The sequence below is a fragment of the Alexandromys fortis genome, unplaced genomic scaffold (assembly GCF_014885135.2).
Source record: "Alexandromys fortis isolate MF-2015 unplaced genomic scaffold, M_Fortis_MF-2015_v1.1 scaffold_6, whole genome shotgun sequence".
In the NCBI taxonomy this organism is placed as follows: domain Eukaryota; kingdom Metazoa; phylum Chordata; class Mammalia; order Rodentia; family Cricetidae; genus Alexandromys; species Alexandromys fortis.
Window position 1 is genome coordinate 25,371,360 of NW_026067902.1, and position 27,038 is coordinate 25,398,397.

Genomic DNA, 27,038 nt, shown 5'->3' on the forward strand with positions numbered 1-27,038 from the left:
AAAGCACTTCCGCCCAAGCATCACCTCAGAATGTGCTAGGAGCATTTGTAAGCCAGCTTGCTCATGGGAGAGGCTGTGATTTGATATAAATGAGAAGGAAGTACATTTTTCCAGGGCTTGACCCCATCTAGTTGTTAATTGATGTAGGAAAATAATTCTTTAAAGTATTCTAACAAAATAGTTATTTGCTTATGAGAATTTAGTCCTAGGAAGGAAATAAATAAAAAGGAATCTAATAACCAAAACTCTTCACCCAGTATTGTTTCAACAGATTCTAAAGAAATAAACCCTAATTTGACCTTTAATCAAGCCATGAATGTTGTTCTTACCTGAGGAAGGCAGAATGAGGGAGGAGATGGTTTAACATCTGTTACTGTGACAAAATATCAGAGAAAAAAAATCTCAGAGGAGACAGGGCTAGAGCGATGACTCAGCTCTTAGGAATACTCAGTGCTCTTGCAGAGGACCAGGGTTCAGTTCCCAGCACAACCCATGCGCATCCACTCCAATTCCTGGGGTTCCAGCACATGGTACACTCACGTAGATGCAGGCAAAACACTCTTACACACTATATATAATTACTATATAATTATACTATATAATTATATATTAATTAATATAGATTATCAGAGCAAAAGGGAGAGGAAAGTCTGCAATGCACAAATACCCATGTGATCCTTTTATTATCACCAACAGCAAGCAAAACTACTGTCCACAAATCATGATGGGTTAATTCCATTTGGAAAAGACACCATCCTCTTCCTATAGGAAAGAGAGAAGGAGAAGCTTAAGCCAGGTTGTATACCCATTTGTATCCATAGCATACAAGTTTCTCTGCTCTAGTACACCTTTTAAATAGCATTTTAAGATTAATTTTAATTTTTGAAATGTATGTGTATGTACATATGTGTCCAAAGAGGACAGAAGAGGTCATGGGATCCCCTGGAGCTGGAGTTAGAAGTCGTTGTGAACCACCTGACGTTAGTACTGAGATTGGAACAAAGGTCCTCTGGAAGAGCAGCTAGTATTCTTAACAGCTGAGCTCGGTCTCCATTCCTTCTATAGTAAACAAAACTCAAGGATGTAGTTATTTGGCTAAATAACTAAGAGTTCTCTTTTTAGGAATAAGGTAAACAGTCCAAGTCACTCGCAGGCTGTTTTCTCTGTGAAGCCTTCCCCTGTAAATCTCCAGTTCCCTATCATATTGCTTGTACTTACCCCACTGTCCTCATGAGGGGCTGCTAATCTAGTTGCTTCCTCCACATATGCCCTTTTATTATGTCCAACAGCACAGTACCCGCCCCACAGGGCATACTGCATTAAATACTTTGAGTGAAACAAACCATTTCTTCCTCAGGAATTCACTGTCTACAGTTTGTCATCGTATCCCTCACAAGTCTTTGTATATATTAGGAGTGACTTACGTTGCACAGTTGGATCCTTTTTTCCCTGAGGTGGGTGGGTGACTTCAAGGTGTGACTTAGAAGGGCTGACTAAGAAAAGGAGCAGAGAAATAAGATGCACAGAGAAGAACAGGAACATTGGTGCTCTTATCCCAAAGGACTCTAAACCCAGCAGGGAAGCACAGAGATGGGAAATACCTGGGAACATGCTCTGTGATTGCCAGGTCCCCCACCTTGGCAGTTGTGACCAATCAGAAACAAGGTTTGTCAGGAAGTGACTCTGTAGAAATGGAGTCTGTACGTAAGGGACCAGCAGGAGTGAAGTACTGGCAGAGACTGCTAAGAGGTATGAAGAGAAATAGGAACGGCGCCAAACAGCTCTTTTTTTTTTAATTTTTATTGAGCTCTACATTTTTCTCAGCTCCCCTCCCTGTCTCTCCCTTCCCCTTTGGCCCTCCCCCAAGGTCCCCATGCTTCCAATTTACTTAGGAGATTTTGTCTTTTTCTACTTCCCATGTAGATTAGATCTATGTTTAAGGCTGCCAAGCCACTCTTCTGGAAAAAAAATAGATTTGTTCATTTCCTTTGTCAGGGATGACACCATAGTAGATCATTCTAGAAAGAGCTCAACAGTTTATCCCTCTGACTGGTAATACGGTCCAGCTCAAATTGCTCGGCCAATCTTAACCTATTTTGTATCTATCACTGACTAGGAACAACAAGATATGCGACATTCTGCAAGATTGATTTTGCATTTATTTCAATCTCTAGATGAACTATGGATGGGAGAGAAAGGCCATCCATGACGATTATTAATCATGAAACCAATGATTACATCCCTCTGAAATGTAAGACACCAATGGAACAGCTAATCTCCAAGAAGCTGTCTCCTCATTTGCCCTCAACTGGCTAATCAGCTTTTCGTCTCCACACCAGATAAATTCAACTCACTTGCTGTGGGTTCTCCATAGCATAGATACTGTCCTGTGGGCCAATATCTCTCATCATTTCCGAATTCCCTGGACATGCATGAAAATGACAACCTTGCCAATGTGTCTAAGGATTCTAGACACAAAAAAACAAGACATTGTGCTACTGCACTGTTGCTTCATGTGGGTCCATAGCGGCGGCAAGGTACGCCGGGCTTCTTCTCTTCTGATGTGTCTGCTAGGTTTGCTTATTCTCCACACATTCGGAAGAGGATTTAAGTGACAAATTACCCTTGTAACATTGTGATGTGTAGGTGAACTATTGTGGAGGCCAGTAAAATGTTTGCCGACTGACAAGATTTTTTTTTAAAAAACTAGCCCACAGACATCTTAAAAAAAATTATCTTCGGTGCTACCAGAGGTACCATATGGAGAAATTATTCTCACGAAGCTCCAAAAGCTACTGTATTTATATTACCATTTGTTCAAAGGAAGGAAAACCTACACCTTAAGCTGAAAACAGGAAGCCACACAGTAATTCCCTGAAAGAACTTAGCTTTGATTTCACAGAACACATCATAGTGATTATAGCTCTCTTGACTATAGGGAGAAGAATGGACAGAATTGTGAGGGAGTCATGCCAAGAGACATATACTAAGCAATGGCAGCAGGATTTCTGTTCAGTATACCAGCCTGTCATTAGCTGACAAGGGTGGCCTGGCAGGTTGCTTTGTCAAACAGTCATTTCTTAGTCACAAAATCCACAAGTCTACACCCCTGAGGATAGGAGAGAAGAAGCAGCAGGCCTCCAAAGCATCTGCTTTGTGGTGAACAACTCAAAGATGATGGGAAGGGGAAAATACCTCCCACAGAGACTGCGGTAGTGACACAGACAATGCAGTCTAACCATGCTCCATGGTGTAAATGAGGAGTCAGAGCCCAGACTAGCAAGCTCTGCAGAGGACAGCTGCAGCCCCCAACAGAAAGGAAAAACATTTTAAATTCACTTTTCATTATAATACTACCGCAAAAATGTAGTTTAAAACATGCAAGGAACAAATAAAAATTTATGATAAACTAGCATTGAGTCAACAAATATTCTTTGAGCCACTTCTAAGTACTAAGCTGTTTTTTTAGATCATGGTGATGGGAAGGTCACTAACCAGCTCTCCTTGAACTTGAACTTTCCTAGAAAGGAACAGAGGTGAATGATCGCACAGACAAGAAGGTTATCACTTTCTAGGCTGGGCACCAGAGAGAAGAGTTACACTGGTGGTGCATGCCTTTAATCCCAGCCCTAGAGAGGATTCTAAAACGGGAAGAGATAGCTCTCAGTCTCAGTCTCATTCTGAGATTCTTGGAGGCAGGATCCCCATTTTGAACTGAGGTAGACATAAGAGCCAGTGGCTGGCTCTTTTGCTTTTCTGACCTTCAAGTTGAACCCCAATATCTCTCTCTGAGTTTTTTTTTTTGATTTAATAAAGTTTTATTTTTCCAAAAGTACAGCTGATTGGACCTGTTCATGCATCTTCACCAGCAGCTGGGGTATCTCCACCCTTTGTGTTTCTGGTGTAAATTACTTGGGCTCTGTGCTTTGAAACCAGCCTGATAAGCCCTTTACTAAGGAGCTCCTGAAGAGCTGCCCTGGCCAAGGGACCGCGAATCTTCAGTCTCTCAGAGACCACGGCTGGAGTAGTAAGTTTATAGTTGGGCACTTCCTTACAGAGTTTGTCGTATGTAGCCTTGTCAAACAGGACTAGATTGTTGAGCTTGTCCCGAACTTTGCCTTTGAACCACTTCTTCTTTTTGGCCTTGCCACCGGACTTATTTACTGGGTCTTTATCTTTTTTGGCCGACTTTCCGGCATCTTTCTTCTTCTTGTCATCCTTGGGCGGCATGATGAAGTTCGGAGAGTGGCGACGACCACTGCAGCCTCCCTAAGATGTCGGGGGAAAAAGCTCTCTCTGAGTTTTTAATTAATCATACTTCAAGTTCAAGATGACACAGGGAAAGAACTCAAAAGAAGAGAGAAGTTTTCTAAGAGTGTTTGAAATTTTTTTAAAAAATGACTTCTAGCCGGGCGGTGGTGGCGCATGCCTTTAATCCCAGCACTTGGGAGGTAGAGGCAGGCGGATCTCTGTGAGTTCGAGACCAGCCTGGTCTATAAGAGCTAGTTCCAGGACAGGCTCCAAAACCACAAAGAAACCCTGTCTCAAAAAACCAAAATAAATAAATAAAAAAATAAATAAAAAAATAAAAAATGACTTCTCTGTACTTGACAGGACAGGGGCTAAGGTTAAAGAAGTAAGGGGTGATGGACCTACAGCTTGTGCCAAGCAGGAACCCAGGGAAAGTCGGGGAAGTAGCTTGGTTCCAAACTTGACAGCTTCCCCAGCCTGTTTATGGAGAGCTGTGCTCACTTTGGATTATCTTGTGTGAAGACTCTCTGGTTTCCTGTCTATCCTTGTGTCTATTCCGTATGACAGATTTCGGTATCTGAAATCAGCTCTGTGACAGAAGGTGTGTGCTTGATGTAAGGGCTTAATGCATATGCTATGGATATTTAGCTTCCTCTGGGAATAAGATCACATATGAGGGCTCACAGAAGTTACATCTGTTGAGAGGGATGAGTTGTAGACGTAGAAAAAAAGAACTACCTAATTTTATCCATATGGACATGAGAATATTGACAGTGATGGTCAGAAGAGACCCAGTCCAGAATCTGTGGTACCCACACTGGAGTGATGATAACTGGAGAACCTTATGACTCAGCAAGTTCATAAAGACTGAACGCCTGCTCATCAACCACTAAGCCTCACGTGCTTCTTCTCTATATAATCAATTTGGACCATGGTACAATAAAGCCTTCATCCTGCTTAAGTTTCCAGTTTCAGCTCACTAGACAAGATGGTAGTACTACCCTGTCTTGGGGTCTACCCTAGAATTCTATTCTTTTGTCTGACACTGTATGGGCTTCAATGTCATATTGAGGTAGCAGAGCCAAATATGGCTTCTGTGGACGTCTTTCCTGCTCAGTCACAAAGGGCCCAAGTACAGAAGGGCATGATAATTTGATTAATGTTTGTCTTTGATAGTTTGAAGTTCTAAATTATTTCTAAGCAATGGACTTCACATTTGCACTTTACACGGCACTCCCCACATTTTGTAGTAGGTCCTAGGCATGTCCTGTTACTAAAAACATTGTTTCCAAACTGAAAATATTTGAACTTTAGGTAATTAATAGTATAGTGTATGGTTAGGAGAAAGTGCTTGAAACAAGAAAGGTTTATGTTGTAGTTCTTGTTTTACTAACAGTATGACTTCTGTGATATAGTCTTTTAAGAGCTTCATCTATGCCTACATTATAGTTTGACTTTTCTTTCTAAATTTATAATTATAATATGGCAGAGCACTTAAATTTCTGTGTGGCATAATACATCAGCATCACTATATGGGCACATATATTTTCCTTTTGTGTATATTTTTACTTCCTAATGAAGACTTTGTTTCCCTACAATTCAGTCTGGAAAAAAATATCACTTAATAAAAGCTTGTCTCTGTGTGAGAATCAGTTGTCTGATTTCTATGTCTCTATGTCTCCTTAATCTGCACACACTATTGTCTAGTCATGGCTACTGAGGTCTTCCCCACGGTGTTCCTTCCATTTATCATTGTGTTCATGTAACAGATACATATTTTAACTATAGAACTTTATGAAAATAACTTCTTGGGAGACTCTATGAATTCTCACACCATTTCCATCCTTATCCTTGTCATCCTCATTCTATAATAATTTTACATATCATCAACAGGCACAAATACAATTCTAGAAATATAGTGAGTGGAAATTCTGTTTACCCATGTGTACACCAAGATGTGTAAGTTCATATATGTGTAAGTTCATATATGGAAGTCTCATTTAAGACAGTGCTGAGGGAAAGGCTGAGTAAAAGCAGCTTCTGCATATCCCTGAGGACCCAAGTTCAAATTCTCATAATCCATGCAAAACCAGCCAATTAGCCAACCACAGCCAGATGAGCATGGCTTGGTGCACACATGTAGCCCTAGTGCTGTAAGGGGCAAAAGCTGGAGGATTGTGGGCCTTGCTGGCAACTAGTCTGACTTCAGGTTTTCTGAAAGCAACTGTTTCAAAGGAAAAGGGGGGAGGGTGATAGAATAAGATACCTGACCTCCTCCTTTTTTATTCTGTACAAAGAGATGCACACATTCATAAACACACATGTACATACATGACACACATTGTTCATTCATATATATGAATATATACATATATATAAAACATATGTAAGTGTGCATGAACAAAACATACAAATAAGGTGTCAAAATAGAGAACTCTGGTCTTTCAGCACTCAGGAACCTGAGTTCTGCAGGGAGTCAGAACTGGAGGATGCAGCCTTGTATTGGAGGCCCAGGGGTTTTCTCATTCTGCTGACCTTCCAGGTGAACTCTCATCCAGCTGCCCCAAACCTTCACAAAGAAGATCCTGAATATGGAGCATAACGCATGAATAAAGTCTCTTAATGCAAAATAAAGTCCCTTGGTAGCGGTGGCAATGGGGTGACTCATGACACTTTTAGGTTGAACAGGGCACTTGTGCTACAGTTTGATTTTGTGTGTGTGTGTGTGTGTGTGTGTGTGTGTGTGTGTGGCGACACTTGTAAACTTCTTTTCGTAAGTTTAGTGGGTGATCTTAACATTTTTAAATTTCTTTCAATTTTAGGAAAAAGAAAAACAAACACAACAACCAGATTCCAAGTAACTATGGACCAGTAATTAGAGAAGAAACTACATCTTAGACACCGAATATGTATTTGGAGTAAGGATTGGAGGGGAGATAATCCGACTGGGTTACGGAAACATTTCCCAGAACCCTAAGAACGGATGTTCTCATCCAGAGAGCCTGAGAAAATAGCCCCTCAATTAAGATTAACATCAGAGCGCACAAAGAATAATGACTTCATTGAAAATTCAATTATAAGCCAAACTCTTTCTCTCTGACTGGAAATGACTCCTTAGTCTCATGAAGCTTTTGACTTCAGTGAGTGAAGGGCAGGAAAGAAGCGCAGACGAGACACGCCCCGTACTTAAGAGTAGATCATAGAAGACCGCTGTCATCGGTTCAAGATAGGAGAAAAAGGTCCAATTGGCGGAAGCTAGACGTTAGATTTTAAAGTTTTTAGTGTGTCTGTACATCAAAGCGGGTCCCAAGAGATCTTGAAACTGTCTGATTGGAGAGAATGTAGTTTAAGTCCTTGATTTTAGAGTCATCTTGGGATTTTCATATTGTCTCTATATCTAGTTCTCTATATCAAGGCCTCCCCATTTTAGTCTTGGGCGAATGATCTGTGATTTAAGATGGAATGCCTGGGTCACGTGTGCATTTGTCTCTTTGCAATTCACCCTCACCCTTCATGGAGTCAGAGACTCGATAACAGGCTGGCTTAGCTATTTCAAAACTCTGCTTTAACATCACACACACACACACACACACACACACACACACACACACCTCTAAAAGAAGTGAACACATACTAAATGTTAACAGAGCAGCCCTTTCCCAGAACTTTCTCAGGACAGACCCAATTTAAACACAATTGCCCAGCACGTACTATAGATTCTATCTGGAAAAGCATGAAAGCCGTATGCAGATTCAGGTACACTGAGGACAGCATTCAGCATATCTTTTCATCAGACTGGGTTCTATAGCTATGATCTGATATCCAACAAGATAAAAAAATATGCCTTCTAATTGAATGTAAATGTTTGTCCAAGGAGGCACAAAATTATATCTAAGAAGAATCTAAGGAACAAAACGCACTGTATATTCCTCCAAATTAACTTGCAAACGTACCATTTAGGTCTCTAAAGCAATCTCAAACCAGTGACTATTATTCTTAAAGGAGCCAAAATCCCTATGACTTGCTATTGCAAAATGCCATAGTGGTGTGGAATATTATTTTAGTTAGACAAAGATGTGTTACATTTGTTTCTTCTGTCTTTGTTAATGATGGAAAGACATGATACATTTGTTCATGCTGCATCTTTTTAATTGTGAAAAGATGGTTCACTTTGTCTTCCTAAGGCACCTGATTGGTCTAATAAAAAGCTGAACAGTCAATAGCTAGGCAGGAGAGGGATAGTCTGGGCTGGTGGGCAGAGAGAATAAATAGGAGGAACAGTTTAGGCTTGAGAAGAAGGAAGAGAAAACACGGGAGAAAGTGGGAGACACCCCATGGGACCAGAAGCCAGACAGCTGTCAGTCAGCCAGACACAAGAAACAGTGAAAGTAAGAGAAACAGAAGGAAAGAAAGATAAAAAGCCCCGAGGCAAAACCTAGATGAAGAGAAACAGGTTACGGTATAAGAGCTAGGGGGACAAGCATAAGAAAGGCCGAGCATTCATAACTAACGAGAAGTCTCCAGGTCTTGGTTTGGAAGCTAGTTGGCGGCCCTTAAGAAAAAGCCCAGTATCCCACAGGCCTAGTAGGTTAGAACCAGCAGACAATGGTTTTTAGAGTCTGGGCATTCCAAATCAAGGAACCAGCAAGTTCAGAACCTGAGGATAACTGCGATTCGGGAGGGAAGGGGAAGCGTGGAGACATGTGTAGAGGGCCATACGCTCACAGACAAGCATTGGAGACCCCAGGAATGTTAAGCACACAGGCTTTTCCTTTCAGCAGAAAGGGTGTGCATCTTCTCTGTACCAAGAAGGCTGGGAATGGATGTTAATAACCGGGCAGTCTTTGCTCTTCTGGGAAGCCAGACCTCACCTAAATCCCCATTGTTCTGAGCATTGCTTCTGTCAATATTACCCACCCGGATGACGTTCACAGACCTGTGCAGATCTTTCTGTAAGACCTGGGATTTGAGGACCTGAAAGAACGGGCAGACTGCAGGCTACTGCTGTAGACAACTTTACTTCGGATTCAGTGGGCTTTTACACATGAATGTAACAAAGAAAGCCATGATCCAAGGAAGATCGTTTGCATTCAGAAAAATATGATCAGGAAAACATGCAAATAAAAGCTAGTAAGCATATACAAAATACTGCCAGAGCAGGCCACACTAAGAACTTTCTCAGGACAGACAATTGCTGCACTGGAACACCATGACGAAGAGCAACACGGGGAGAGGAGGTTTATTTTACTCGCACTTCTATAGAACAGTTCATCAGAAGCAGTGAGGGCAGGGACTCAAGCAGGGTGGGAACCTAGAGGCAGCAGCTGATACAGAGGCCAGAGAAGAGTGCTGCCCGCTGGCTTTCTTCCCATGGGCTGCTCAGTCTGCTCACTTACAGAGCTCAGGTTCACTAGCCCAGGGATGGCACCACGCACAATGGCCTGGGCCCTCCCACATCCATCACTAATTAAGGAAATGCCTGACAGGCTTTCCTACAGCCCAGCCTCATAAGGGATTTTCTCAGTTATGACTACTTTCTTGCCAATGACTCTAGCTCGTGGGTCAAGCTGACACACAACTGCCAACCCGAGCTCCAAATGCTGAAGCTTCAGCATAGAAGGTCTCAGGCCTGGGCCCTGTCCTGGAAGGAAACAGAAGAAACTCGGGATTCCCATAATAGACTTGTCTTAATGGGGCTGTGCAGGGAATCCTCAGGCCTTCTGAAGCTCTGGGTACCGCTCCCCTTGGCATCTAGACAGTTCCTTCACCTCATCCAGTTCTCTCTTATAATGCCACCTTGTCAGCGAACACTCCTGCCCACTACCCCTGCCCACCAAAAGCTTCTAGAACCTTCTCTGGGTTTCCCGTAGTCCCCCTGTCTTATATCCTCTGTTGACCTTGACACAGGAGTCATCTTTATTTCCGACCTACTGTCACACAGTCACTTACCAAAGTGACATTACAAAGCGGGACTTAGGAAGAGGATGAGTGACCCCTTTTCCAGCACAACTAGGGGCAACAACTAAAACCACGAGGCTAGGACCTGGCGTTCCAAGAGTGGGCACTTTCAGGAGTGGAATTGCTGTTTGTTACAGAAGCTCCCACAGCACAGGAGCCTCTTTTTGGCGCTATCTTTCAGCACATTCCACAAACTCTTGCTTCCTGGGGCGGGGGTTTCTCTTTTAGGACTCATTCTTGATAGAGAATTTAACGGTTTTGTTCCACCACATTGGAGTAAAGGCAAAAACATTGCTTTTTTTTTTTTCTGCAGACATGATCCTACCACAGGTTTCCTTTCTGGGGCCTAAAAAAGTATGAGTACACTCAGTCTCTGAAATTTGACTATGGCACGCACAAACTTTAAAACAAAACAAAAACTGACCAGCAGCGCCCTCTTGTGACCAAATGAAATGAAAGCGTTGTGCCACTTCATGGGTCTTCATCCAACTTGAAGGTGGGAATGGCCGTCTCCAGTTAGAAGCAATTAGAGGGTTGGATTTGATAATAAAAGTATTTGCTTAGCTGTATCCAAAAGTACACATTTTTATTTGGTTGTACTTGGAAGTATTTTATAAATTTTACTTCCATTAACACTTGAATTTGCTTTTTCGAATTATTTAAGAATGAGTAATTACCTATGTATAGGACAAAGGTCATATTTGTCAGAACTCCACTCTTTTAAAATAGCACAGAGAGCTATAGGGAGAGAGTATGTTGTTAATGTAAGGCTTAAAGTCTTCCACGACGTCTAGTTCCATGGATGTCCTCATGCATGCCTCCCTTAAACTGAGAATCTAGAAAATTAACATGTGATTTTATTTTTTATTTAATAAAATAAAGCAGAAAGTGGAAGTCCCAGGGGAGTTTTATTTTTGCTTTGTCTGAAGAGAACAGACTACATAGAAAGGCCCCAGGAGGATGCATAAACCAACACAGTGAACTCTGATCAAACGCATTCTGTATTCGCAGAGAGACGCTCTAGGAGAGAATTAACATATAAAACCCAGCTGTCATATAGAGGCCCAGAGTCACAGCCATTTCCGTCCTGCTCCCCATCACCAACGCAGGGCCCCAGCCCCAGCCCCTCCATTGGAGGTGCAATGTGAGGCCTGGCGGAGCCCCTGCCGCTAGTGTGGTAGAACGTCTTCCACCTCTAGCGTAAGGAAGGGGAACAGTATGTCCCTCAGCCACTTCAACGTGCTTCTGCTCATCAGCATGGGCAGAGTGTTCACGAGGAAGTCCGGGTTTATATACTGCAGGTGGAAGACCACACAGCCCAATATCCGAAGGAAGACCACGATCATGAAGAAGAGGGAGTGGAAGTGCCTGCAGAGAGAAACTCATCATGAACATACAAGAACAGAACAACTTACTGTCAAGCAATGAGGAATGAACTTGTAAATGGATGTTGGGTTGCTGCCTTTTGGCAAAACTTTCAGGCGTACTTGGGGGGTAGGGGGTAGAGATGGTGAACACAGATAACAGAAAACCTGCAATTTAGTGGTCAAGTATTGAACATTTCCAAAGGAATAGACGACCTTCTGGTACTCTCCATGGGGCAGGCCTTTTGGAGGTTAACTGTAAAAGGTCAAGATTGTGAGGCTCGTGGCCATGGTGCCATTTATGTCTCCTATAGCAAGTAGTTCTAGAAAACTGAAGGTAAGTCTCCTTATTTTAAAAAATTTGAGAAAAGACAAGAGAGAATGCAAGTGATTTTCCCCCTATAATTTCTCAGCCCACAGTAAAACAGCAACGCAAGCTAATGCACCCTGTCCTCCCTTTTCAATAAAGGCAGCAAAGGTTTGGGATGCCAGCATCTGAAAAGCCAAAAGGGAGCACACTGGGGGGACATAGAGGACTTGAAATGGAATGTAACCTATGGCTTTCATCCCGAGCGTCTCGGAAGGAGCCACAAATTCCTCCAGCTGTTTAGAGCCATGCAAGTCTGCTGTCCTAACTCTGTAGATAGAAACTCTGCTCAGGGAACTCTGAGACTGCGTGACTATCATCTGTCTGATGCCAATACTCATTCTTCTGGCCTGTATCAAGTCAACTGCACAGCGAATGTGGCCTGGACCAACCAGGTCAGGGGCACAATTCTGCCACTCACCTAACCAAAAACTTCCTCTTCTCTTTCTTAATGATGTTCTTCTCCTGTGGAAAGTAATGAACATGGTAACTATGTGTGGCTGGAATCTCAAAGAGAAGTGGCGCAATGGGTGGGGGTGGGAGAGGGATGCTACAAGGAGAGACTTCACAGTTGGGTCAGCCATCTTTGTATTCTGGCTCCACCTTTTTCCAGATGCCATGGTGTAGTGCCAGGCAACAGAAACTCACTTTCTAGCTCTAGGAAGTTTTAAAAGTAGGAGGGGTGTGAGACAGATGTCCCAGGAAAAAGAAGGGCTAGGGAAAAGCCCAAGCGTGGACAGGCAGGACTCACCATGTTGCTCTGAATGGTCTCCACCAGAGTTGCCCCAGGTTTCACTTTTTGGGAAGAGTCATTCTGGGCTTTGGACCTGCATTTAAAACAACAAAAGAGGCCAAAGCCAGTTATCATTTGAGACAACCCAAGGAACTGTTGCAAGAGCTTTCCTAAGTCATGAAATACCTGTGACATGCCTGAAAAAGCGTACAAAGACATTGGGAAACACGACTGATTCTTTTCTAGTTATTTTCAAATTTAGCATACAATTGGATGGCGCTTTTTTTTCCACACATGATTTATTATACTTTCTTCCGATGTATTCCCTTTTCCACCTGACTTCTTGGTGCCTCTTACTTCCTCCCTGATTGATTTCCTTTCTCCCACAAGGGTCTCCAACTTCTGCCTCCAGGTCACACATATCCATTTATTTATTTATTTATTTATTTATTTATTTATTTATTTATTTATTTTGGTGGGGGTATAGTGAAAAGTGAACCAAGGACCTTACATGTTCTAGGCAAATATTCTACCATTAAGCTATATCCCAGCCCCATTCTGTCCTGGTCAGGGTTTCTGTTGCTGTAATGACCAAAAGCAACTTTAGGAATAATATATGTCCACATCACTGATCGTTACTGAAGGAAGTCAAGACAGGAACTCAAACAGGGCAGGGGCTGATGCTGAGGCCATAGAGGAGTGCTGCTTACTGGCTTGCTCCTCCAGGCTTGTTCAATCTGCTTTCTAATAGAACTTAGGACCACCAACCAAAGAATGGCACCACCCAAAATGGGCTGAGCCCTCTACCATCGATCACTCATTAAGAAAATGCCCTAAGATTTGCCTACAGCCTGATGTTACGGAGGCATCTTCTCATTTGGGTTCCCTCCTCTGCAGTTACTCCAGATTGTGCCAAGTTGATGTAAAACTAACTAGCCCATACTCCATTCTTAAGAGAAAGATAATCTGTACCTAAACTTGGCCTAAATCTCTGGCTGACTTTCAAACTGAACTTCTCAGAGCAGTCGGTGAACATCCCTACTGAGGTTACAAGACCCGACTGGAAGTTGGGTGGTAGTGGCGCACACCTTTAATGGCAGAACTCAGGAGGCAGAGGCAGGTAGTTCTCTGTGAGTTCCAGGTCAGCCTGGTCTATAAGAGCTAGTTCCAGGACAGGCTCCAAAGCTACAAAGAAACCCTGTCTCAAAAAACAAACAAACAAAAACAACAACAAAAACCAAAACAAAAGACCCAAATGTGAGCTATCACCAGAAACAGACTGTGTGGGTCTAACCTACCATGAAATGATATCCAGAAACTCCTGACATCTGGATCTCTTTCTTCCTAGTGGCCTAATTTCTATGTTTCCCTCCAGGTTTAAACTGCTCCATCCACACAATACACACAATGTTTGGCTTGACCTCAGGCCAGAAGGCATCACATTGGGGGAAACAACTTCCTGCCATTCTCCTTTTCAACTGCCAACTCTTCTCTAACATCTGCCTGCTTTTCTTCTCTCTTCAAACTCTTCTGGTCATTGTTAGTTTATTTGTTTTACTTAGAGTTGTTTCCTGTTACAGAATTAATCCAGTAAGCGTAGCCAGCAGTTTCCTGGGTATCTCCTCTTACAGTAATCAGTCGGGGTGTAAAAGGAGAATTGGCACAGGCTCCTGGCTCTTCCATGATGTAGTGGTTTGTGTCAGACCAGCCTGCTTCCAAAAGTAACTATAAAACCGGGAAACATGCACCACCGACTCCATTGGAGACGGCAGTCAGGGGTCAAAGAGAAGCAAGCCCTCAAGTCAAGAGAAGCCTAGAGGAGCTCCTCTTCACCGAGGCTCTCCTTATGGTCCAGGCAGACAGCAGCGACATCAACCGGCTGAGGAGGCAGAGTGCACAGGTCAAGGACGTCAACGCAAACATCTGAATGGGCTTCCCTGGTAATGTGGGAGCTGGCCCCTAGTGATCCGTGTGTAATCAAGAATCAAAAGTAATCAGCAGCGCTAATGGATACAATTCAGTTTATCAGAGCCTATGCAGCTCTGCACTGCAGCAGTTATCAGCCATAAAACCAAACGAGCAGAACACTTACAATAGCAAAAACTATCAGCATGACTAAAGATGTATAAGAATACTGCACAGAAAGACAATACGCTAAAGGAGAGGTAAAGATCTAAATCAATGGATGGATAAAGTTGGAACAACTGTTAGCTAGACATTAATTAACCTCCAAGTTTTATTCACAGATCCCAATAATTGCCATCTAAAGCTCAGTAAGTTGTTTTTTGATTTTTGTGCTTTTTTTTTGGTAGAAATTGAAATTGACATATTAGTACTGAAGCTCATAGGTCCAAAGATAAGAGTGAAACCCTTGCAGACCAGATCTACCCCATATCAAGGCTAACTAGAAGCTATAATACTTAAGACAGTTGAGTCTAGGAAAAAGGACAGAGACACAGATGAGTGTATAGAATAAAGCATGTAAAAATAGGCTCACAGGCATAAGGTCTACCAATCGAGAAAACCACCAGGTGCCAGGGGAAACAGAGCCTCTCTTTAAACTTGTAAGTTTTAAACATGTGGAAGTTTAAAGACTGTGCAGGGGTGGCTGGACACAGGAAGGACGGATTTCAGATGAGTACAATAGAAACAATAAATGTCTGTGGGAAATCCTGAATGAGTCATTCTCCTGAGAGCTGAGCTCAAGGCCCGAGGAAAACAATAAGCCAATAGGAATGGCACCTTTACCCCGTCAGCCATCTTCCTGCCCAGCATTCTTGGGCCGTTGTCATGGGTGAGGATATTGGTACAGACACTAGAGAAAATTATTTCACCTAGTACAACAAAGATATGTGTACCCAATGACCCCTCAAAAATGGAAGGATGTGTGCAGCCTATGCATATTGTATAATATGTGATACAATTAAGAAGTATAAACAAGAAAGTAAGGGTGTCAAATTCTGTGAACTACATTTACAGATTTCTGGTCACTCTATGGCATCAGTCTCCTAGGAAAGGTTGTGACACACACAGATGCCAGCAATATCTGTACCTTGCATGTAGTATTTCTTGGCTATGATTTTTTCATCTCTGAATCTAGCTTGAGTGGTGTTGGGGACACTGTGTTCAACCAAGGATATAGGAAAAGAGCAGGTATCAAAACATTTCAGGTCCCAGTTACTGGGTAGGAGACCAGTCGGCCCGGGATGACCTGCTGTAGTCCCTTTACTCAGTGACACCAATTGTTCCCAAGCTCTGTCGTGCAGGGAACTGCCCGGGCAGGCACTGCAGTCCACCAGGGGGCGCCGGTTCCCAGACTTACATGTCTTTTTCCAGCAGCGTCACTTCTTGTTCCTTCTCCATTTCCCTCAGAATTTCTTGGTATTTCTTCCCGTGGGGGGGGGGGGGGGGGGGGGGGCATCATAAAGAGAATTTGTGTTTTTATTTCAAAGTCATTGACAGGAATCTCTCACTAAAATGAATTCCTAACATTCCAAATACTGCTCTCACATCAAGGTGTATAAAGTAAGGGGCATAAAAAAAAAATCAGAGGTATACTAGTGGCAGGATGGGCTTCTAGAGCAAAAGTTCCTCTTGTAGGCCTTGCTTGTACTCAAATCCCAGATCTGACCTGGACTAACGAAGTTCCCAGAGCATGTAACCTCACTCCCTGAAGCCTCGGTGTCCTCCCAGACCTCCTCAGACTTATTAGAGAAATGGGTTGAGGGAAATACTAAAACACGAAACCAATTGGTCAAAGAGCTTTGCATAACAGGGTTAGGCACATTGTCTAAGAGCACTCATATTTGGTGGCCATTCTGTTGAATAAAAGGCATTTTCTCATGGCAGATGGAGCATAGTGATGATGATGATGATGATGATGATGATGATGATAATGATAACGATAATAATAATAATAATAATAATAATAATAATAATAATAATAATGGCTTTCTCCTGACTCTGGGAGATCTGTCTCCATTCTGACTGCCCCAGTAACACTGTACCTTTATGTAGTGGGCTTGATCTTCACAGAGCTCATGTACAGCCTGGTAGTCACTTTGCATCTAGAAAAAGAAGAAAGCAAACATACCTCATGGTTTCAGTTAGTACCAAGTTTTGGCTGTTTCCCTGGGAACCTGCCTGGTACATTGGACATGTGATCCATTACTTAGCAACTCCTTACTTGAAGGGAAACAACCACCTCGCAAAAGGTGACCTCATCATTCAGGCATAAGGCCCAGTTTTGAGTGGGGAAGGGGGAAACCTTCTCCCATGTTGCCCTGTGCCTCTCTGGGAAACAAGAGGGAATACAATATGACTTTTAGATTTGAGATTCTACAAGGTATCTGGGGCAGATGAGTGTTTTAAAAAATGTTAAGGCTAGGATTTAATGAAAATGTTTTTTTTTTTTCCACCTGTCTTGTGAGTCAGAAATTCACTTGCCAGGTTTTCCTGCTCCACCCTTCCCGTACCCGGAAAGCTTTCTAAGACCCTCGGGCTTTCCCTCGTGTTTATGCCCTAGGTAGACACTCGGTGGAAAAGGCGCTGATCTAATCAAACCTTGGCTATTTCCTTCTCTTGTTGTGCACAGGACTTGGTTGACTTTCGTAGTTTCACCTAGGGAAGATGGTAGCAGCAAAAAGTGAACAGCATTTCTTTGTGCAAGGACAACGCAAGGTAGCAGAAAGCAAACTCAGAGTGGATATGGTGTATTGACGACAAATGACAATTAAGCGAGGATATGGCCATTACCCGTTTTGTAGATGAGAAAACAAAACAAAGATAAGATATATGCACAACCACGTCTCAGAATGGCAGATCTGACATTTAAGCCTTGGTGGGCAGACTCTCTAGTGAGTCTGGCCATTCTCTTTCCTCCTACTGACTGAAGCCCATCAGCCCCTTTCTCCCTCTCTTTCAGGGTGGTGCATGCATGCTGTCTAAATCACAGGAGGGTCATAGGAGATAGCCCACTTTTTCAGAGGAAAGCAGATATTTGGGGCTTTTGACAGTGGGCTCAGCCAAATGGCACACCTGCCCCCTAAAACTGCAAAGTAAGTTTTACCGCCAATTTGAGTTCATTCCATTTGTCCACATAACCAATACCATTAGAGATCTGCTATGTGCTAAAATGTTCTAGACATTGGGGTGCAAACGATATAGTTTTACAAACTAATATTCTCAGTTGCTATACTTTCTAGTAGAGGAAAAAGACAGAATAAAAAATTGAAAATAAGACGTACCCAATGAGCCACAGCTTGGCAAACCTTCTAAGATAATTGATACATCCTTATATAACTGTGCAAACTAGCATTTTTTTTCCTACTTGAATGTCTGTATCTGTGTTGTCCTCATTTAGTTATAAACTTCTTCAAGGAAGACCCGGTACATTTTTGGAAGGTGTTTCATTAACTGGTGAGACGTCTGAGCCATTCCCTCCACCCGAAGGCAAGGTAGGCCCTCTGCTTCTAGCACGCGCAGGAATGTAAAGATGCCCCATGGCGATAAAGGAAGCCAGCTTTTCTCTAAGGCACAAATGGACATGCCTAGGTCCCACCTGAGAGAGGCTATGGAAACAGTCTCACAGAACCCAGGACTGATGTATGTGTCACAATCTTCCCCAGTGCGCCATTCTACTCACCTTCAATTCTGCTATTTTCTTTTTCAGGGTTTCTGGATCAGGGCTGGGATTCTTGAGTTCTGTTGAAATCTGAAACATCATTCCAATAACTGAGCTGATCAAGGCAAACAGATGAGCTAGGATAAAATTAGACTGGGGTCTTCGCTAGCAGTCCAGTGTGGGTACCAGTTTGGGTACTGAAGCATCTTAGACAGAAACATGTCTCCTTAGCCCCGTGGAAGCTGCCTAACTCCATATTAAGTGGACAGACTTGTATTCTTTTAAATTCGCATTTATTTGTAGTTGTGCATGTGTTTGTGTGTGCATGTGTGTGTAGGTATGTGCATGCGAGTGCAACTGTCCTTGGCATCCAGAAGGGGATGTCAAATCTCTTGGAGCTTGACATAGAAGCGGTTATGAACCACTTGACCTGGGCACTGGGAACAGAACTCAGGCTCCCTGCCTGAGTATGTGCTTTTAACCACTAAGCCCTGAGTGGACATCCTTTTATGTCCCCAAGACCATCATAGCTCTGCAGCGAGGCGAGGGGAATGGACACAGTAGTAGGAGCGGGGGAGGAGTGGTGAATCATCATTCGCTTTGCAGTTCGTTCTTCTCCCCATGGTCTGCCCTGATCAGAGGACAAAGGCTGGTGTATTGGTGTCTGTTTGAAGTCTCTGAAGATGACTGGGTTTGTGAGCACAGAAATTTTACTGCCTTCTCCTTGTTTTTCTGACTAGAGAGTTTAGGACAATAACAACTCTATTAGGATTCTATTATGAGCTAGGATAAAGTTAGATTGGAATCTTCACTAGCAGAAGTGAAAACAGTCACATTTCAAGGATGGACTCTGAGTGTCTGAAAAATTCCTTCATTTGTGTGCAGTATATCACTTATATTTTATGTGGTTACGTATAATTAATAAAGATATATATATATGTACATATATATAATATATATCTGACTATCCTCCCAGAACTCACCTCTTATATATCTCCTGCCCATTCCACCAGCCTTTTTTTTGTAATGACAATGTTGTAGGAAATGGGGTACCTCCTTACCCTATCCTGAAGTTGCATGATTTTCTCACTTAGGGTCTTGTTCTTTTCCTCCTGTAGGAAGAAGGAAATTAAGGAAACAAACGGATTCTGCTCTCAACCTTTTCTCTTACCAAGGGAACATAAATAATATGTAGGGATCAATGGGTCAAGTTAAATGAAAAAGTACACCCTAGTCCAAGATGCGGCATCTGGGAGAGAGCCAAGGTCTTGTCCCCATGACTAACGCCTCTGCCACAGCACTCGCCAAAGCAGCTGTGACTTCTTTAGCCACAGAGGCAGTGCTTATGCAGAGCCTCTTGGGAAAAGAAAAGAAGGATGAGCGTAGAAGCCATCTAAGGGTCTCTTTTAGAAATCTTCTCACCAGCTTTGCTGTCTCCAGCTCCAGGTCCTTCAGGGCATTCTCCTTTTGTATTGCGATCTCATTGAACTCATCTGTCTCTGGGACTCTCTCAGTGGACAAAGCAATTTCTCTTTCAAGACTGAAAAACAGTTAACTCAGGTGTGGCTCAGTCCTTAGGAAGCCAAAACCACACTACCAACATCTTGGGTTGACAGTTGCAATAAAATGTCAACTAAATGAAAAAAATTGAATGCAAAGATCTGTGCCAAAGCCTTTTGAGGGCATCACAGTTCGTGTTTCAGGATTTAAATAACACACTGAGTTTTCCCTGAGGGAAGTGAACTTCCCACAGCACCCCCTCCACTTCCCTCTAACCTATGGACATGACGTGAGGGGCTTCACCTTCACCAAGGGCAAAGCCTGACCTGTGAATAGATTTCTCTTTCTTTTGAATCTTTCTGAGAAGCAGCTGATTGGCCTCGTCCAGCCGCTGCAGATCCTTTTCAAGATTGAAGTTCAGGTAGTTGAGATGCTGTTTTGTGGCTTCTAAAGTCGGTATTTCTGTTATCCCATGCCTATAGGAAAAGTGCCTTCAGAACTGAACTCAGATCAACACCCCTAACTTCTCACTTTTCAGTCTCCTGCTGTTTATGTGCCTAGTTAATTCATAATAAACCAATTTCTAAGTGTGTATGTATGGCATGTCACAATTTAATTTTAAGTATTTCAAGTGATACTAGAATGCAAATATTTTGTGAGCAAAAGGAAAACACACACACACACACACACACACACACACACACACGGTTGTACTCTAACTTGTTCCCTTCCAAAATTTTTAGATGAAGAATATGGAATCGTAGCAACATCTATAAGGCGTTTACCGATTAGAAAATGAAAGAAATTTCTTAAGTCTTTTGTCACAAACTTAAATCCTTTCTGTTTAGTCTGTCAGAAGCCTCGGGTGGGAGGAAATAAGTGAAGGGCCTAGACCTTTCCCCTACACCAGGCTAGTGTGCTGGGAGACTGGGTAGCTTTTGCAGAAACTCCCACCATGTCAGACTGATGAAGGGAAAATGGAACTGAAATTTTTACTCAGACTCTCTCAGGCTTGAGGAGGAACATCTTTCACAACTGTGGTCTAGATCACAGGAAACTTCTAGAGCAGTCATTCTTCTGGCTCACTATTGTATTACTTACCCATCATCCAATGGGTTCTGTCCAATGTCTTCCATCATTGGCTTCCTAGATGTGAATGCAGACATCTGTCACAAAAATGAAGGTCCTACTATCCAGCATGTCATTACCCAGAAAGGAGCTGGCAAAAATCAGACACTCTTTGGGCAAGACAGAGTCAAGTTGTAGCCCTTTTGTATGATGTCACTTTTCCACACTCAGGTTCAACATTTTACACAAACTAAATTTCCAGCAAACTAGATCATAGCTTGATTTTGGGATCTCAGAACCAATCACATTGGATGTAGAAATCTTTAAAATTTCTTCCATTTTGATCCTTTCCCTTTCTTGCCTGCACTTACTCTAGTAGGTGAAAAATTCAGGGACATGTGATAGACCCATGTATGCCTATTGACAAATACAAAAATAATTTATTACTAGCTCAAACCCCCAGGAAACAAAACAGAATAAACAAAAACCCCAAACTAAACAAAAGAAAGAATGAAGACAAATGGAGAGATCAGCTGTCTGGTTTCTATTAGCCTATTACTAAAGGCCCCCCTCCCCTCACGTTCCACCTTTGCTTTGAAGCTCTTCATTTTAAATACACTTTGAAGTTCCCACCTTTCCTTTCCTTTAATCATTTCTGCTCCATTTTCCTTTTCCTCCAGAAATCTCTCCACCCACAAGAAATCCCAAGCTGTGCTACTATTTTTTTTTAAACACAACTTTCTGTTTTCAACAGAGAGTTCTTCTGTTCCAAACAGATTCTCTTTCCAGCTAGGTACCAGGACTGTCACTCAAGGGGTTGCCTTGCTGACTGAGTCTCCACCTCTAACTGAGCTGGTTACTCTGGCTGGGTGGGGCAGCATGTCATAGTGGGATAGTGACATCGTCTTGTCATGCCAGTAGCAAAGTGAGAGTCCAGCACTTCAGGGCAGTTCGGGTGCCTTATGAAACCAGACTAGATCCTAGAGCACACGTCTGGGCACAGCTCAAACATCCTCTGCACTATGGAACACATTCACATCCCAAAACTCTAGAGCCAGCATTGGTTATGATCACTCTCATCTCTCTTCCATGATCTCCGTGGGGCACGTTCACAAGTTATTGCAGTTAAACTCAAAATGTGCATCTCCACTGAGTTTGTCGAAGGGTATGAGGTAGGAAAGTCAGATAGTAGGCCAAGAAGAATCTGAATGGTGTCTGATCCTTTGCTCTTACCACATGGGGCCTTTGGAGTTATGAAACTTATCCTCCTGCCCCTGAACTGGTCCTCTATCTCATGGGGAAAGAAGAGTGAGATGTTCGTGTGGTGGCAGAAATACAAGAAAATGAGAAGGCAAAACAGGAAGGGAAAAAGAGGAGAGTTCTGTCCAGAGCCCCAACTCCTCTGCATACACCTGTAGAATTCCCTCTTTATTATTTTTTTTTGAGGGCTTAAATTATTGCAAGAGTAGATGGAGTTTAACAAACATATCAGTGTCACCTTGGCAAGCATCCTAGGAGTCTTCTCTAGACTAAGACAGGCAGGATAAAGAAATGTAGAGATCGCAATAAAGTATAAGCTAGGCATGCTCCTTTAAACCAAGTCCCACCTATGCTGTTCTCCATGATCAAATCAAACCTATTAGAGACAAACTGCAGCAACTTCCAGGCCTCGGAAAGGTCTGTGACATCACTCTGTCCAGGAAGATGCCCCTCAAGCAGTGGCCTCTGTAACCTCATCACCCCTTCTCCAGTCAGCTCACACACTGCTACATGGGCATGCTCCCAGACACCGAACAACAAGTCCTAACAGAATTAAGTCCTTCACTCCGTTCTCCTGTTTTGTCATTTTTCATTTTGCATTATTTTCAGCCTCGTTTCCACCCTACAGTTGGGCCAAATGCTGGCCCCTTGAGTGTGTTTTAAATATTCATTTTTCTATCCCTGCCTAGGCGGGCTTCAGGGTTCTGTTCAGACAAAATTCAACATGGCAGAAACATTTTAAGAATAAATGGATGAATAAATGAGTTACACCATTCCTGTTATCTAAAACAGAAGAACAGGATTCTTTGGCTCCTTCTCCTTCTAACACACCTGAGAAAGGCTCACCCATACAGCCACATGAGTACATGTTCCTTATGGATAGTGTGTCATGGCAGAATCCCCACCGGACAGCCACATCATCTAGGCACCAGTGGTTGACAAGCTGTAATGGAAATATTTTTTTCCCACTAACCCGCATCTTCTCTTTAGGGACACTACAAATTAACATTCTCTATGAAACCTTCCATAATGAATTATTCTTAGCTCATTACCTCAAAGAAATCATGTATATTTTGTGTGAGAACATATTTTCCTTTGAAACCAAGAAGCTCAAAGCCACACATGAAGCTCTAAATGTTTACTGCTGTGCTTCATTCTCTCCTCTGTGAGACCTGGGGATTGAATTTAAGCTTTCATGCGTATTATACAAATGCCCTTAAATGTCGAGTCATCTTGAAGGTCTCTCTATTTGGAATGTACACAAGGACTAGAAGATGCTTCATGTCTTTTGTGACCATTAAGAGGTGTGACAGCTACCACAGTAGCTAATATAATGAGACGAAATTGACTATGCTCCAGAGGATGGGATAGAGACCCATTTACTCATGTCCCAGTTGGACTTTGTGCACTTGATACAAACCGAGACATACCTAGACAAAAAAGGAATCTTAACTGAGAAAATGCCTCTGTCCGAGGCTGCACATAGGCAACTCTGTAGGGCATTTTCTTGATTAACAATTGATATGGGAAGGCTCACTCTATCGTGGATGATGTCACCCCTGGGCAGGTGTCCCTGAGTTGCAGAAGAAAACAGATAGAGCAAGCCATGAGGAACAAGCCAGTACACTGCCTTCTTCCGCAGTTTCTCTTTCTACCTCCAGGTTCCTGCGCTGAGTTTCCTCCCTGATTTTCCTTCAAAGACTACAACTATAAGATAAAATAAACACTTTCCTCTCCAAGATGCAGTTAGTCATGATGTTTATCACAGCACTAGAACCCTAAGACTACTTAGTAGCTAACTTGGGAAGAAAAACAAAATGGGACTTTTATTGAAAGAAACAGGAACTTACAGGTTGGAGAGATAACTCAATTATCAAGAAAGTGATTGCAACACCAGCACGATGACCCATGCTTCTAATTCTCTCATACATATAAAAAGCAGGGTGTGGCTGCTTGCACCTATAATTTCAGCACCAGGAATATTTACCTTTAGAGCTGGCTAGCTGGTCTCCCTGAACCGGTACGTTCAGTGCTCAGCTACAGACCATTTCTCAAAACGTAAGGTGAACAGCAATAATGGAAGACACCTAACGGGGAGGTCTGGCCTCCACATACACACATTGAATGTCCATGAGGACGACTGCTGGGCTGTATGATAAATATATAATTGGGTTTTGAAACTACCCGAGTACTTTCAAATGGCAGCATCGTTTTACACTTCCATCACCAAATGCATCACAGCTCCATTTCTTCAACATCACCACTAGCATTTGGTGTTATTACTGAATGACTTCATTTTCTCTGACAGTTTTAGAGTCACAGAATAGTAGCATCCTCATTTGAACTTCCCTACAGGTAGCGATGTTACCCATACATCTACACACAAACTAATCGTCAAGGATGACTTGAAGATATTCTTTCCCATCCTATAGCTTAGTTTGTTCTTTCATCTTCTCTTGTTTGGTGTGTGTGTATGTGTGTGTGTGTGTGTGTGTGTGTGTGTGTGTGTGTGTTAGAGAGAGAGACAGAGACAGAGAGCACCAGAATATCTTTTCATGTGTGTGTAGGCAACAGGAAAATACTGGGTATGTTTGTCACTCAGTCTCAACATTAGCTTTTGAGACAAGGACTCTTGTTTAACTGGAGCTCACAGATTCGGCTAGACTGCCTGGCCAGCAAGCTGCAAGGATCCATCTTTCTCTACTTCTGCAGCGCTGGGATTTCAGGGGGATGTTTCCATGCTTCTGTGGCAAGCAATTTATCAGCTGAGCCACTTCCCATCTCTGCCCTTTCATTCTCTAAACATAGTTCTCACAAAGCAAATTTCTAACATTTTTATATCCAATTTATATGAATTTTCTTTTGTGGATGATGCTTTTGGCACCATCCCTAAAATTCTTCTGTAAGCCCCTACTCCTAAAGATTTTTTTCTTATGAGTTTTATAGTTCTACATGCCAATAACTTTAGAAGCCCTTAGCTAGTGTATATGCGCGACTAATTAGTAGGATATATCTGGATCTTTCTAAGGCACATTTACATATATTTTCCCTCACATGCCATCAGCAAAGATCAAACCTTTTCAGGATGGCTTTGGGTCCTTTTATTCTGGTTAATCCCTACAGTGGGCCATCCATGACCAACTCACATACATGCACATCAAGTTCTTACTCTACTGTTTTCTTTATACCCTGTAAGCAAACAGATACCATGGTATCATCTGTATCCTCGTGACACAGACCTTAAAACATTTTCATTATTAGATGAGCCTTAATCCTAAATCCCTCGGGCGTCCGTGAACCCATCTTTACCAAGTTGCACATCTATGAAGTTGCATCAGGGAACTCTGGGCTTCTGTGACTTAGAAAAACAAAATGGACTTTCCTGTTTTCTCTTTCCATTATGGCTTTGTGTTCACCACTGTTTATCTTACTAAGAACTGCTTCTGTTTTGCCTCAGGAGTGAGGCAGTGGTGGAGCCCTATGCTAATTTGTGTGGGTCCAGAGTAAAGTTTCAACCTTTACATTCGAAATCCCATTAAGCCAGAAGGGTTTGTATTGTCATGCTATTTTAGCTCTCCACAAATATCACACCGTGATGAGACAAATCGTTATGGTGTTAGGAATTAACTCTGTCTTCCAAGTGTGAAGAGGCAATTTTCAATTGTTAGATTATGCTCTGAAAAATGATTAAAAAGATGGACATAATACATGTTCCAAAGATCTTGTGTTCCCTGTTTCATATGCAAATATTTGAAGAAAAGAATATTTCATGGTTTAGAAGAGACCGAATTCTTTTGTATCTTATATAGCTTTTCAAAGCATTAAGACTGAGTTGTCAATCAAAGCTAACAAAATTAAATGAAAATTTCTGTATTATTAAGAGAGTTTCCCTGGGGCAATAGTCAAACTGCACAATATTTAATTAGCATCTATGTTGTCTGAATGGATATAGAACAGATGTCGTCATACAAAAATCATATCCTTTAAACCATCATGATAAAATGCTTTTACTCTGGTATTGCTCGTCTCTCAGAGAACACTAAGCTCGATGGATCCCAGAATAACTCTTAAGATCCTGGGCTCATTCAGAAAAATGCTACCATTAGAATTTTGGAGACCCCCAAATCTGATTTCTCCTCTGGATTCCACCTATAATAGTGTTTATTAAGGACATCGTAGGTGCCACCTTGCTTTCTCCATTGGATTTGAACTTGAACTGTCACTGGACAATGCTAGGCATAACCTAATAATTCATGTGAGACAGCACCAAGTCACATAGTCTACTTACAGGATGGGGGCTGGAATAAGGATGGTACCCACGTATCTGGAGACAACAGCTACTCTGGTGGGTATACTTCTAGGAAGTTGTAGGTGGCAAAATAGAACAGATGCTCAACCCCACAGCTGGAAATCTCATTGCTTATCTTACCTGAAAATGTACGTGAACTTTTACACTGAAGAAAATGCACAATCCTTTTCACACAGTACTGTTCATAACAGCTACACACTGACAGAAACCTAAGTGCAGTAAGCTGCAGAATAGAGAAATAATTTGTGACAACATAGAAGCAGAAACAATTTGGTTAATATATATGAACTTTGTGATCATAATCCTGATCCAAACAGGCAGAGCACAAAAGAATGTGTGTACTTTCATTCAATATACATAAAGTAAAAACCCCACAAAACTAAACGTATTGGTTTAGGATTATATATATATATATATATATGTGTGTGTGTGTGTGTGTGTGTGTGTGTTTGTGTGTGTGTATACATTATATGTGTGTGTGTTAAGTCTGAAAATAGAAATGAGGGAATAATTATAATATTCACAGTGATTATTATTCTAGAAAAGAGAGGGGATGAAATCAGGGTAGGAAAGAGGACTTTTAGAATATATTTCATATTCAGGCC

At 42.2% G+C, this 27,038-nt stretch overlaps 2 protein-coding genes across 2 annotated transcripts; both read right to left on the bottom strand.

The window, feature by feature from the left end:
• Nucleotides 1–3,852: 3,852 nt before the first annotated feature.
• On the bottom strand, nt 3,853–4,279 carry LOC126496809 (40S ribosomal protein S25-like). Its single transcript, XM_050134448.1, has one exon. The coding sequence runs from the start codon at nt 4,228–4,230 to the stop codon at nt 3,853–3,855; it is 378 nt and encodes a 125-aa protein (XP_049990405.1). The 5' UTR covers nt 4,231–4,279.
• A 6,797-nt stretch (nt 4,280–11,076) lies between these two features.
• LOC126496808 (transmembrane and coiled-coil domain-containing protein 5B-like) lies at nt 11,077–26,663 on the bottom strand. Its single transcript, XM_050134447.1, has 12 exons — nt 26,554–26,663; nt 20,898–20,942; nt 20,123–20,272; nt 19,719–19,836; nt 19,358–19,408; nt 18,318–18,386; nt 17,237–17,293; nt 16,681–16,740; nt 15,996–16,060; nt 12,692–12,767; nt 12,362–12,405; nt 11,077–11,577 (listed from the first exon to the last, which is right to left on the bottom strand). Exons 2-12 carry the CDS (start codon nt 20,933–20,935, stop codon nt 11,379–11,381), a joined length of 927 nt encoding a protein of 308 aa, XP_049990404.1. The 5' UTR covers nt 20,936–20,942; nt 26,554–26,663; the 3' UTR covers nt 11,077–11,378.
• Between the last annotated feature and the right edge of the window lie 375 nt (nt 26,664–27,038).